The sequence below is a fragment of the Carcharhinus amblyrhynchos genome, chromosome 6, assembly GCF_965287045.1.
Source record: "Carcharhinus amblyrhynchos chromosome 6, sCarAmb.v2.hapA, whole genome shotgun sequence".
NCBI lineage: Eukaryota > Metazoa > Chordata > Chondrichthyes > Carcharhiniformes > Carcharhinidae > Carcharhinus > Carcharhinus amblyrhynchos.
In genome coordinates this window covers 65,106,915-65,120,241 of record NC_137329.1, presented here as the reverse complement: position 1 = coordinate 65,120,241, position 13,327 = coordinate 65,106,915, and the positions used below count along the sequence as shown (strand labels likewise).

At 42.9% G+C, this 13,327-nt stretch overlaps 1 protein-coding gene across 2 annotated transcripts in view; it reads right to left on the bottom strand.

Moving 5' to 3' along the window:
- Window positions 1-8,980: 8,980 nt before the first annotated feature.
- The window catches only part of slc39a13 (solute carrier family 39 member 13), a 64,680-nt gene continuing 60,333 nt past the window's right edge, over window positions 8,981-13,327 (bottom strand). For both annotated transcript variants that reach the window (XM_080190550.1, XM_080190551.1), the window contains exon 10: window positions 8,981-10,588. In XM_080190550.1, the coding sequence (XP_080046676.1) occupies window positions 10,516-10,588 (73 nt within the window). In that variant the 3' untranslated portion in view covers window positions 8,981-10,515. The remainder of the gene's footprint in view (window positions 10,589-13,327) is intronic.

The following is a 13,327-nucleotide window of genomic DNA, read 5'->3' as shown; positions in this document are numbered from 1 at the left end:
AATAGCACACAAATTACCTGTAGGAGGTCATTCCGGATTGAAGGGAGACTTTGGCTAAGAAGCAATTTCATTGTTCTGGATTACATAAAGATGTGGTTGAATTTTGCTGTAACTGTCACATGTGTCAGATAGTAGGAAAGCCACAGGAAGTGTTAAAACCAATGCCTTTTTGCCAATTCCCACATTTGAAGAACTTTTTACACAGGTTATAATTGATTGTGTAGGTCCCCTCTCAAACCAAAAGTGGAAACCAGCATTTCCTAACCATAATGGGTGTGGAATATCAAGGCAAAAAAGGTTGTGAAGGAGCTGCTCCCTCTCTTTGCTCATTATGGATTACCCAGGGAGATTCAGTCACACCAAGGGCCCAATTTTACTGCCAAATTATTTAAGGAGGTCATGGATAATTGTGGCATTAGATACTTTATCTCAAGTGTGTACCATCCTGAATCCCAGGGAGCATTGGAAAGGTGGCATCAGACCCTAAAGACCATGTTCAGAACTTATTGCTAGGATTGCCCAAATGATCGGGATAAAGATATCCCATTTGTATTATTTGCTATTAGAGATGCTCCAATGAGTCGACTCAGTTTATTCCATTTGAGTTGATATTCGGGCACAAAGTAAGACGGCCTTTAAAATTAATTAAGGAAAAGTTGGTAAATCCAAAGTCACAGATTGGATTATGGATTATATATGAGGTGAGAGAAAGATCAAACAAAATGGGTGAATTAGCTGGACAGCACTTGAAGGTGGCACAGCATCTAATGAAGCAAGCGGCAGATAAGAAATCTAAAATTTGCTCATGGGGATAAGGAATTGGTGCTATTTCCAGTAGTAGGAGATTCCTTGAAAGCCTGGTTTGGTGGTCCCTATCAGATTGAGAAGTTAAATCAGGTGAATTATCTAGTTAAGATAGCAGATAGGAAAAAAATGTGTAGGGTCTGTCATGTGAACATGCGAAAACAGTACTATACAGGAAGAAATCTCACAACAGCAGGTTAAAGTCCAACCTGTTTATTTGATAGTAAACCCACAAGCTTTACTATCAAATAAACTGGCTGGACTTTAACCTGGTGTTGTGAGACTTCTTACTGTGTTTACCCCAGTCCAACACCGGCATCTCCACATCAAAACAGTACTATGACAGGGAAAGGGAACCGGAGAAACAGGTATTAGTTACTGCCATTCAGAGTGTGGAATCAAATCCAGATGACGTGGATTTTGATGTGCCTCAGTATAAATTGAATAATGAAAAAGTCCTTAAGGATTGGAATAGAGTGGTGAGTAATCTGTCTCAGGAGCAGAGAACTGAATTGAAAGACTTGTAACAGTGCCAAGAAGACCAATGTAGAAATAGAATGGGGAGGACTAATGATATAGTACACAAGGTTGACGTAGAGAATGTTGTTCTGATAAAACATCATCCCTATTGGCTTAATCCTCTCAAAGCAGCATTGGTTCAGAAGGAATTGGAAGCGATGCTACAAGACAACATGATAGAGCCGAGTCAAAGCAAATGCCGTTTGCCAATTGTGTTGGTCCCGAAACCTGATGGTACTCAACAATTCTGTGTACATAAGAACATAAGAAATAGGAGCAGGAGTAGGCTATCTAGCCCTTCGAGCCTGCCCCGTCATTCAATAAGATCATGGCTGATCTGAAGTGGCTCAGTTCCACTTTCCCGCTTTCTCCCCATAACCCTTAATTTCCTTGCCTACCAAAAACCTATCTACCCGTGTCTTAAATATATTTAGCGAGGTAGCCTCCACCACTTCAACGGGCAGAGAATTCCAGAGATTCACCACCCTTTGAGTGAAGAAGTTCCTCCTCAACTCAGTTCTAAACTACCCCCCCCTTATCTTGAGGCTGTGCCCTCTAGTCCTGCTGTCCTTTCTGAGCGGGAAGAATCTCTCTACCTCTACCCTATCCATCCCCTTCATTATCTCATACGTCTCTATAAGATCCCCTCTCATTCTTCCAAACTCCAACAAGTATAAACCCCGTCTATTCAGCCTCTCTTCATAGTTCAACCCCCTCATCTCCGGTATCAGTCTAGTGAACCTCCTCTGCACTCCTTCCAAGGCCAAAATATCCTTGCGCAAGTGCAGTGACCAAAACTGCACACAGTACTCCAGCTGCGGCCTCACCAGTGCCCTGTACAGTTGAACATAAGAACATAAGAAATAGGAGGAGTAGGCCATCTGGCCCTTCGAGCCTGCCCCGCCATTCAATAAGATCATGGCTGATCTGTCGTGGCTCAGTTCCACTTTCCGGCCCTCTCCCCATAACCCTTAATCCCCTCTCTTATCAAAAACCCATCAACCCGCTTCTTGAAAATATTTAGCGAGGCAGCCTCCACCACTTCAACGGGTAGAGAATTCCAGAGATTCACCACCCTTTGAGTGAAGAAGTTCCTCCTCAACTCCATTCTAAAACGCCCCCCCTTTATCTTGAGGCTGTGCCCCCTAGTCCTACTGTCTTTTTTGAGCGGGAAGAGTCTCTCCACCTCTACCCTATCCATCCCATTCATCATCTTATACGTCTCAATGAGATCTCCCCTCATTCTTCTAAACTCCAACGAGTACAAGCCTAGTTTATTCAGCCTCTCCTCATAGCTCAACCCCCTCAACTCCGGTATCAGCCTAGTAAACCTCCTCTGCACTCCCTCCAAGGCCAAAATATCCTTGCGTAAGTGCGGCGCCCAAAACTGCACACAGTACTCCAGCTGCGGCCTCACCAATGCCCTATACAGCTGCAGCAAGACCTCCCTACTTTTATATTCAATCCCCTTCGCTATGAAGGCCAGCATCCCATTCGCCTTCCTGACCACCTGCTGCACCTGCAAGCTGGGTTTTTGCGACTCATGCACAAGGACCCCGAGGTCCCTCTGCACCGTCGCCTGCTGCAGTTTTTCGCCCCGTAAGTAATAGTCCTTCCTACCATTCTTCCTACCAAAGTGGACCACCTCACACTTGCCAACATTAAATTCCATTTGCCATTTCCTGGCCCATTCGCCCAGCCTATCTAGATCCTTCTGCAGACTCTCCACACCCTCCGCACAATTTGCCGTTCCCCCAATCTTGGTGTCATCCGCAAATTTCGACACCCTACACTCGGTTCCCTCCTCCAGATCATCTATATAAATGGTAAAAAGCTGAGGCCCCAGCACCGACCCCTGGGGCACTCCACCCTGACCTTCTGCAATAACCTCTTATGAGGTACACCGTAGCATGCTGCAGCTGTTCGCCCTTTAAATAGTAATCCCTCCTACTATTATTCCTGCCAAACTGGATAACCTCACACTTGCTAACATTGTACTCCATCTGCCAGGTCCTCGCCCACTTGCTCAGCCTATCTAGATCCCGCTGCAGACTTTCCACACCCTCCATGCAATTTGTTTTTCCACTTATTTTTGTGTCATCAGCAAATTTCGACACCCTACACTCAGCTCCCTCCTCCAGATCATCTATATAAATGGTAAATAGTTGAGGCCCCAGCACCGATCCCTGCGGCACTCCACTAGTCACCAACCGCCAATCAGAATAGCACCCATTGATACCAACTCTCTGCCTCCTATTAGACAACCAATCCTCTATCCACGCTAACACCTTACCCCCAACTCCATGCCCCCTAACCTTCTGAAGCAACCTTTTGTGCGGCACCTTATCAAACGCCTTCTGAAAATCGAGAAACACCACATCCACCGGTTCCCCTCTGTCTACCGCACTAGTTACATCCTCATAGAATTCCAATAAATTTGTCAGACACGACTTCCCCTTAATGAATCCGTGCTGCGTCTGCTCTATCAAACAATTCTTCTCAAGGTGCCTCACTATTTCTTCTTTGATGACGGATTCAAGCATTTTTCCCACAACAAACGTTAAACTAACCGGCCTATAATTCCCTGCCTTTTGCCTGCTACCCTTTTTAAACAGTGGCGTAACATTAGCCGTTTTCCAATCTTCCGGCGCTTCCACGGAATCCAGAGAGGTTTGGAAAATAATCACTAAGGCATCTACTATCACCTCTGCCATTTCCTTCAGAACCCTGGGATGCATTCCATCCGGTCGTGGGGACTTGTCCACCATCAGTCCCACTAGTCGATCAAGCATGACCTCTCTAGTGACAGTAATCACAGTCAGGCCCTCAACTCCTACCATCCTTCTATCTTTAATACCCGGCAAACTATTCGCGTCCTCCTCCGTGAAGACCGAGCCAAAAAACTTATTTAAGGCCTCAGCCATTTCCTCATCCCCCACCACTAAATCCCCCTTCTCATCCTCTAAGGGTCCAACATTCACTCTAGTCAGCCTCCTCCTCTTTATATATTTATAAAAATTCTTACTATCCTTTTTTATGTTTAGTGCTAGTTTAGCTTCATAGTCTATCCTTCCTTTCTTTATCGGAATCGGAAGGTCAAAGCTGTGGTTAAATCTGATTCATACCCAATTCCAATGCTGGAGGATAGTGTGGAAGTCAGAAAGCTACTTACATCACAGAGTTGGATTTACATTGCAGTTACTGGCAAGTACCTTTGTTAGACAGCAAAAGAACTACTTAATTTACAGATTGTACATGTTGCGGGTCATGAAAATGTCTTTGTGGATGCTTTATCACAAAGTTAAAAGAAAACTTAAGCCATCTTTTCATGATGATAGTTCATTTTTTCTTTTGGGGGGAAGGTGTTGTGAGGTTAGTATTTGTAAAATTATATAAAAAAAGTAAAATGCTAAGATTTGTAAAATTTCATGGTTCTGTTAAAAAATTGTGTTTTTAAAAGAGATATGGGTGCAAAATGCAAGTACGCAGAGAGCATAGAGTGAAACATTGTATTAGAGGCAAAAAAAAACAGCAGGGTTGCCTTGATAACAGACTTCAGGCATTTGAATCATAACATGAGATTAATTAGGGATAAATTTGGTCCTCTTGAAGATCAGAGTGGTCAGCTTTGTACGGAACCAAAAGAAATGGGGGAGATATTAAATGGGTTTTTTTGCATCTGTATTTACTAAGGAAACTGGCATGGAGTCTACAGAAATAAGGCAAACAAGTAGGGAGATCATGGAACCTATACAGATTAAAGGGGAGGAGATGCTTGCTGTCTTGAGGCAAATCAGAGTAGATAAATCCCCAGGACCGGACAGGGTATTCCCTTGGACCTTGAAGGAGACAAGTGTTGAAATTGCAGGGGCCCTGGCAGATATATTTAAAATGTTGGTATCCACGGGTGATGTGCCTGATGATTGGAGGATAGCTCATGTTCCATTGTTTAAAAAAGGCTCAAAAAGTAATCTGGGAAATTATAGGCCGGTAAGCTTGACGTCAATAGTAGGTAAATTATTGGAAGGAGTACTAAGAAATAGGATCTACATGGGTAGACAGGAACGTATTAGGGAGAGTCAACATGGCTTTGTGCGTGGTAGGTCATGTTTAACCAATCTATTAGAGTTTTTCGAGGAGGTTACCACGAAAGTGGATGAAGGGAAGGCAGTGGATCTTGTCTACATGGATTTCAGTAAGGCCTCTGACAAGGTCCCGCATGGGACGTTAGTTAGGAAGGTTCAGTTGCTAGGTATACATGGAGAGGTAGTAAATTGGATTAGACATTGGCTCAATGGAAGAAGCCAGTGAGTGGTAGTGGAGGGTTGCTTCTCTGAGTGGAGGCCTGTGACTAGTGGTGTGCCACAGGCGTCAGTGCTGGGTTCATTGTTGTTTGTCATCTATATCAATGATCTGGATGATAATGTGGTAAATTGGATCAGCAGATTTGCTGATGATACAAAGATTGGAGGTGTAGTGGACAGTGAGGAAAGTTTTCAAAGCTTGCAGAGGGATTTGGACTAACCAGAAAAATGGCAGATGGAGTTTAATGCAGACAAGTGTGAGGTATTGCACTTTGGAAGGACAAACCAAGGTAGAACATACAGCTGTATAGGGCATTGGTGAGGCCACAGCTGGAGTACTGTGTGCAGTTTTGGGCGCCGCACTTACGCAAGGATATTTTGGCCTTGGAGGGAGTGCAGAGGAGGTTTACTAGGCTGATGCCGGAGTTGAGGGGGTTGAGCTATGAGGACAGGCTGAATAAACTAGGCTTGTACTCGTTAGAGTTTAGGAGAATGAGGGGAGATCTCATTGAGACATATAAGATGATGAATGGGATGGACAGGATAGAGGTGGAGAGACTCTTCCCGCTCAGAAAGGACAGTAGGACTAAGGGGCACAGCCTCAAGATAAAGGGGAGGGCAGTTTAGAACAGAGTTGAGGAGGAACTTCTTCACTCAAAGGGTGGTGAATCTCTGGAATTCTCTGCCCGTTGAAGTGGTGGAGGCTGCCTCGCTAAATATTTTTAAGACGCAGGTTGATGGGTTTTTGATAAGCGAGGGGATTAAGGGTTATGGGGAGAGGGCGGGAATGTGGAACTGAGCCACGACAGATCAGCCATGATCTTATTGAATGGCGGGGCAGGCTCGAAGGGCTAGATGGCCTACTCCTGCTCCTATTTCTTATGTTCTTATGTAAATGGTAGGACACTGAAGAGTGCAGTAGAATGGAGGGATCTGGGAATACAGATACATAATTCCCTAAAAGTGGCGTCACAGGTAGATAGGGTCTTAAAGAGTGCTTTTGGAACATTGGCCTTTATAAATCAAAGTATTGAATATAAGAGTTGGAATGTTATGGTGAGGTTGTATAAGACATTGGTGAGGCTGAATTTAGAGTATTGTGTGCAGTTTTGGTCACCTAATTATAGGAAGGATATTAATAAGGTTGAAAGAGTGCAGAAAAGGTTTACAAGAATGTTGCTGGGACTTGAGAAACTGAGTCACAGAGAAAGGTTGAATAGGTTAGGACTTTATTCCCTCGAGCGTAGAAGAATGAGGGGAGATTTGATAGCTGTGTATAAAATTATGATGGGTATAGATAGAGTGAATGCAAGCAGGCTTTTCCCACTGAGGCTAAAGGAGAAAACAAATAGAGGGTGAAGGGGGAAATGTTTAAAGGGAATATTAGGGGGGGTGCTTCTTCACACAGAGTGGTGGGAGTGTGGAATGAGCTGTCAGATGAAGTGGTGAATGAAGGCTCACTTTCAACATTTAAGAAAAACTTGGACAGCTGCATGGATGAGAGAGGTGTGGAGGGATATGATCCAGGTGCAGTGGGACTCGGCAGAAAAATGGTTGCGCACAGCCAAGAAGGGTCAAAAGGCCTGTTTCTGTGCTGTAGTGTTCTGTGATTCTATGGTTCTATGTTTTTGAATTTTAACCAATTTATCTAGACATTTCAATTAGCAGCAGCCTATCAGATTTGAATTTCATGTTTTGGTAACCTGTAGACCAATCCTATTTTTGGGAATGTCATCAGGATATAAAAGACAGAAGTAGCGGCACAAATGGTAGAAGACTGCCTGCCACCTGCCAAGTAACTGCTGAGTTCAGCTCAGAGATTTGCTGAGACTCTGAAAGCCACATTTATGTCTTAAAAGAATGCCTCATCTCAATCGCCAAGATAGTGAAGACAGAAGATTCTCGAAGATAAAACCTAGTTATATTTTGAGAGTGACTAGGAATTCTATTTTTTTTGGTTAATAAGTGGGAATTGTATTTATCTAAACGGTATTCCATTAATATAGTATTTTATTCAGTTTGTTAATAGTTTAGTTAACCAGTTTATTATTAGTTAGATAAATAAAGTGTTGCTTGGTGCTTACTTCTTCAGAGTGTCTCAGGCAGTTATTTTGACGACCACTAAAAATTGCTGATGCGCAGACATTATCCCTTTTTGCACACTAACAGATTATAAAGGAAGATACTTCTCTTTGAACAGTTGAATGTTAGTTCTTGAGAGGAGATCAACCTCTCCTTTGTAACTAAAGCCCAGCAATTTCCTCACTTGTCACCCTCAGTAATCTGGGATAGATGCTATGTGGCCCTGGATATTTGTCTACTGTAATACTTTTTAATACACTTAACATTTCCTCCCTTGTAATGATGACTTGCCCTGGAGTGTTTACATAACCCTCTGAGACACCATCAATACGTCCCTCTCCTTTGTGAATACCGATGCAAAGTACTTGAACAATTTCTGTAGAGTATTCAATGCTTTGACATGGGTAATAGGGACAGTTCATTCTGCCTATTTACTGGCAGGAGCTGACTGAAACCTGTTAAGAGCTACGGAATGGCCCACTGACCAACTAATAACCATGGCACCTAGGTTATCCACATGCAATGCTGACGGTAGCCTATACATTGTAAATCATCACAAAACGTATGCCCATGGTTAAGCTCACAATGAACTAGGAATCAGATTTAGTCCAAGACTGAAAGCTATTCTGGATACAGCAACATTGCTCTACTCAAAGCTGTATCTTCATCTAAAGACATGAAAATAAGTCAAATTCAATCAGGTCACTGAAGTACTGACCAACTGCACAAATATTGGCTTATCAAAAAATCTCTCCAATACCTGGGTTTCCATTTTGAGATATAATTTTACAATTTTTTCTCCATGCCACTTTCCCCAAACCAGCTACAGCACAGTGGGCGAGGGGCGGGCCGACCAGCTTGACCGGGGCGGGCGGGCCGACCAGCTTGACCGGGGCGGGCGGGCCGACCAGCTTGACCGGGGCGGGCGGGCCGACCAGCTTGACCGGGGCGGGCGGGCCGACCAGCTTGACCGGGGCGGGCGGGCCGACCAGCTTGACCGGGGCGGGCGGGCCGACCAGCTTGACCGGGGCGGGCGGGCCGACCAGCTTGACCGGGGCGGGCGGGCCGACCAGCTTGGCCACTGTGGGCGAGGGGTGGGATGACCATTTTGATCACTGTGGGCAAGGGGCAGGATGACCAGCTTGACTGCTGTGGGTGAGAGGCAGGATGACCAACTTGACCGAGTGGCCGAGGAGCAGGATAACCCATGCAGTAGAGTGGTTTCTTTTATCTCTGCGGCTCAATAAAAAAACAGGCAACATGGCACAAACTGAATATGCACAGTTTATTTAAATATTTCATGCAAAATATTTACCAGTAAACTGAAAAAACAAAGTTTTAAAAAATATGTAAAATAAAATTTATGCCTCAAGAAATGGGAGAAAGTGCGGAGTTAGTTTTATCGATGGTTCTGTATATAGCTGGGAAGTGAAGATCTGATTCCGGTGCAATGAGTAACAGTCTTGCAAAGAACAGAAAGCACCATTAACACTAACAGCTGGTAGTGACAGTCAGCCAACAGGCCTCATTCCAAATACACAGATTGGGGAATGTTTCTACAATCCTAAAGAGACGACTGATTACACAATATAGTAGTACCAAGCAACCAAAGGGGTTTGATTCTTCCAATGGCATGAATATAGTGATGCAACAAATTGGCACTTGCTCAACACCAAAAGCATCATTGTGGCCTGACGATTCCTGGCTTATATACTCACCACTGATTTCAGCAAAATTCCTTTGACGTGGTAACCCAAAGTGCTCAAATAATCACCAGAATGTTAGGCATAAAGAAATTACTTAATGCAAAGTGATTATGAGTGCTGTCCAAATCTAAGGGACATAGAAGTAACTTGTGGGGGAATTTAGATCAAAGAGGCCAGAATTTTAGTGTTATTGGATTAAGGTCATGGAAGCCAGATGGGTAGTGTTTGGGAATAGGATAGAGGAGTGGTGTTTGGGGAATAAATCGAAGTGGTCAGAGGGGTAGTGTTTGACAGTAAGATTGAGGAAGCCAGAGGGGTAGTGTTTGGAGATTGAAGGGATAGATCTTGGTGTTATCAGGCCAGGGTAATTTCCCTTCAGTTTGTTACATTCTGTTTACACAATCTAAGAGAACATTGTGTCATTGAACTTGATGTGGTACAGTGAGGTGGTCACAATTCCAATTACAGATGTCAGCTGTTTTTCAAGATTCTTCCTGACCCCAACAGAATTCAGAGGGTGTACCAAAACTACACATGGACTGGAAAGACACCTGTAAGTGGAAGCATTTCAGTAATGGCAACGATACTTACTGCAACATCTCTATGCTTTAACATATTGATGTCTGACTTAAGTTGACAAGCAACATCCAAGCTCCAGGCAGCAAGGTCCTTAACAGAGAAAAATTTGACAAGGCACATTTCCTATGCTCCTTCTGAATGCAAAGTGGAGTGGGGGCCAGTCTGTGCAGATCAGGACTAAAACTACTGAATACTTACACAAAGCAACAAAGCCAGTCTGGTAAGCTAAGGGCTTGGTTGTCTGACACTGAAGCACCATCGATTGTATAGTGGCTGATCCTAGTTGTGCAACGTCTGGTTTATTGCATTTTCCTTTGGTTCAATATTTTTTTGGAGGCTACAAGTCACTTCTCATTGCTCCGTTTAGAGGTAATTTGAGGGAGGGACGTTAGTTTCTTTTCTCCATACTGGTATGGTCATTAATCTTGCTGAGCAATTCTCTCCTTCAAGCTGATTGCAGGTTACCTTCCCTCAGTTTGATTGAAATGGCATGTTGATCGGGGAATAATCCAGGACCTCATTTAGACAATGGCAGAGACCAGCATCATGACTCCAATCCCGCTGAACAGCAGTAACACCTGATACACAGAGTTCCTGAAATGAAATCAGAATCAAAAATGCAGGCACTGCAAATGAGATTAGTAAAGAGTACAAATGCAGTGTGTGCAATTTCTTAGCCATCAGAAAGCCTCTTCTTTTCCGAGGAGAAGCAACAGCAAAAGTAGTATTATCACTAGGCTATTTAACTCAGCTAATTTTCTGGGGATCTGGGTTTGAATCCTGCCAATGCAGATGGTGGCATTTTAATTCAATAAAAAATATCTGGAATTAAGAATCTACTGATGGCATGAAACCATTGTCAACTGTCAGAAAAACCCATCTGGCTCACTAATGTCCTTTAGGAAAGGTAATCTGCTGTCCTAACTTGATTTGGCCCACACATCACTTCAGAGCCACAGCAATTAGGGATGGGCAATAAATGCTGGCCAGCCAGTGATGCCTATGTCCCATGAGTGAATAAATTTTTTTTTTTACTGCTTTGATAGTTGATGCACAAAAATCTGTACCCATACAAGGTTAGTAGGTCTCAGGACAGAGGCTTGCTTTATTTAAATTCAGAAGATGACTTCTATGCAACACATGCACCACAAAGCAAAAGCACTAAGTGAGTAGCCTCTCTGAGTTAATTCTGCAGGGGTTTGGAAAAAGCTTGATGATCAAATAAATCTTTGGTTGTCCATTTCCAAGATGGGATAGCCTAGTTGTAAATGTCTTTAATCAGAGTACTCTCCACACATTCACTAACAAGTAGGTGACTGGGACATACCAAATGTTACTTTCAGGTTTCTACAAATTCTGAATTCTTATGGGAGAGGTGTAATAATGTACCTACATTCACCAACTGCAGAAATACAAGCATTCATTATATTTAGCTCCATAAATATTTAGTTAGAAAGCAAATCTTTTCCAACATTCTTCAAAAAAACTTATTATACCTTAGATGATAAATCAGGACCACATGCAGTAAATACAGATAGAAAATGTAGAGTGTAAAATTCCGTCTACACTGTTTCATCAAACGTAGCACAGGGTAAGATACAGAGTAAAGCTCCCTCTGCACTGTCAATTTCAAACACTTTTCCAGGTCAAGTACAGCACAAGGTCTGAGAGTAAAACTCCCTCTACATTATCCACATTAAATATTCCCAGTACAGGGAAAACATGAGTTAGGTGTAACAAGAAAAACAAACCTACTATCGACACAGCACAGTTCATGATCTCAAGATGTCCCAAATGCTTGCCAGTTAATTAAGTTTCTTTGCAATGTAGTTACTACTGTGGAAAATCATGGCAACCAAATTGGCCTAAGTCAAGACCCTCAATGTGAAACAGACAATATACTCAGTGATGTTGGCTGTGGAATGATTGTAGGCCAGGACACATGGGGAACATTAATTAACCTCAAAACAAGAGTAAAGTTCTGAACATTCTAGAAATTTGAAACATAAAAAAATGTGGTGAATATTCAGCAGGTATTAGTGGACCGAGAAAGAGAATAATTTTTTGTTAGAACAATTTGGACAAAAGAACCTCAAACAATACATCTGTTTCTCTTCACAGATTCTGACAAAACTGTTGAATATTTCCACCATTTTCTGCTTTTATAACTCAAGCCCAGCCACTTAAGATGTGATCTTATTGCATTAGATTGATATTGTTCCATTTCTCAGCTCAAGCCAAATTAGGGGAAGTTTTATGTTGTGGATTTAATGCTGCCTTGAACTAGGGTGAGACCATAACATTGGCACAAGCCTTTCACTTGAAACAGAAAGTATCAGGTTCCTACAGTCAGTGCTTTATACAGAGAACTGTACGGAAATATGAAAGGAGTTTGGAGAGGCAGAAAGATAAATGTTGCTATTTATGTTTGAGTGTATCCCATTCCACATGGAGTCAGACCAGAAGAATGTGAAGAAATCTTATCTGTTTACTGGGGTCACAAATACACAAGAAATAGAAGCAGGAGTAGGCCACCAGCACATTCAAGCCTGCCCTGCCATTCAATACGATCATGGTTGACCAATGCTGGCCTCAACTCCTTTTCTGTGCCATTTCCCCATAACCTCCTCTTTCTTGATCTGTCAAATGTTTAATCATCTCCAATTTAAATACTTCTGGTGATCCAGCTTCCATTACCCTTTGGAGCAAAGAATTGCAGAGATTCATCATCCACTGAGAGAAGAAATTTTTACACACCCCAGTTTTAAATGGCTAGTCCAATGTAGCTATGTTCCTTTGTTCAAAACTCCCACTAGTAAAAACATTTCACCACTTATCCTGCCAATCCCCCTCAGGATTTTATACGTTTAAATAAGATTACCCCTCACTCTTCAAAATTCCAAGGAGTCAGACCCAGACTATTTAGTTTCTTTTGAACAACTCTCTCATCCCAGGAATTAGCCTGGTGAATCTTCTTTAGACTGCCTCCAATGTTATTATTTCTTTTTTAGGCAAAGGGACCAAAACTGTACACAATATTCCAGGCAAGGCCTCACCAACACACTGTACAACTGCAACAAAACCTCCTTATATTTAAACCCCAATCCTTTATGCTGATGATGTATGAAGATGATGTTGTAGCTTCTCCGCTCCGGGGAAGTACTGGACGACGAAGTACTTCCCCAGAGCGGAGAAGCTACATCTTCTCTGGAGTCTTCAACATGTCATTGATGAAGATGAACATCTCGCCAAGGCCATCCCCACACCACCATTTCTTGCCTTCAAACAACTGTACAACCTCAAACAGACCGTTGTCCGCACCAAACTACCCAG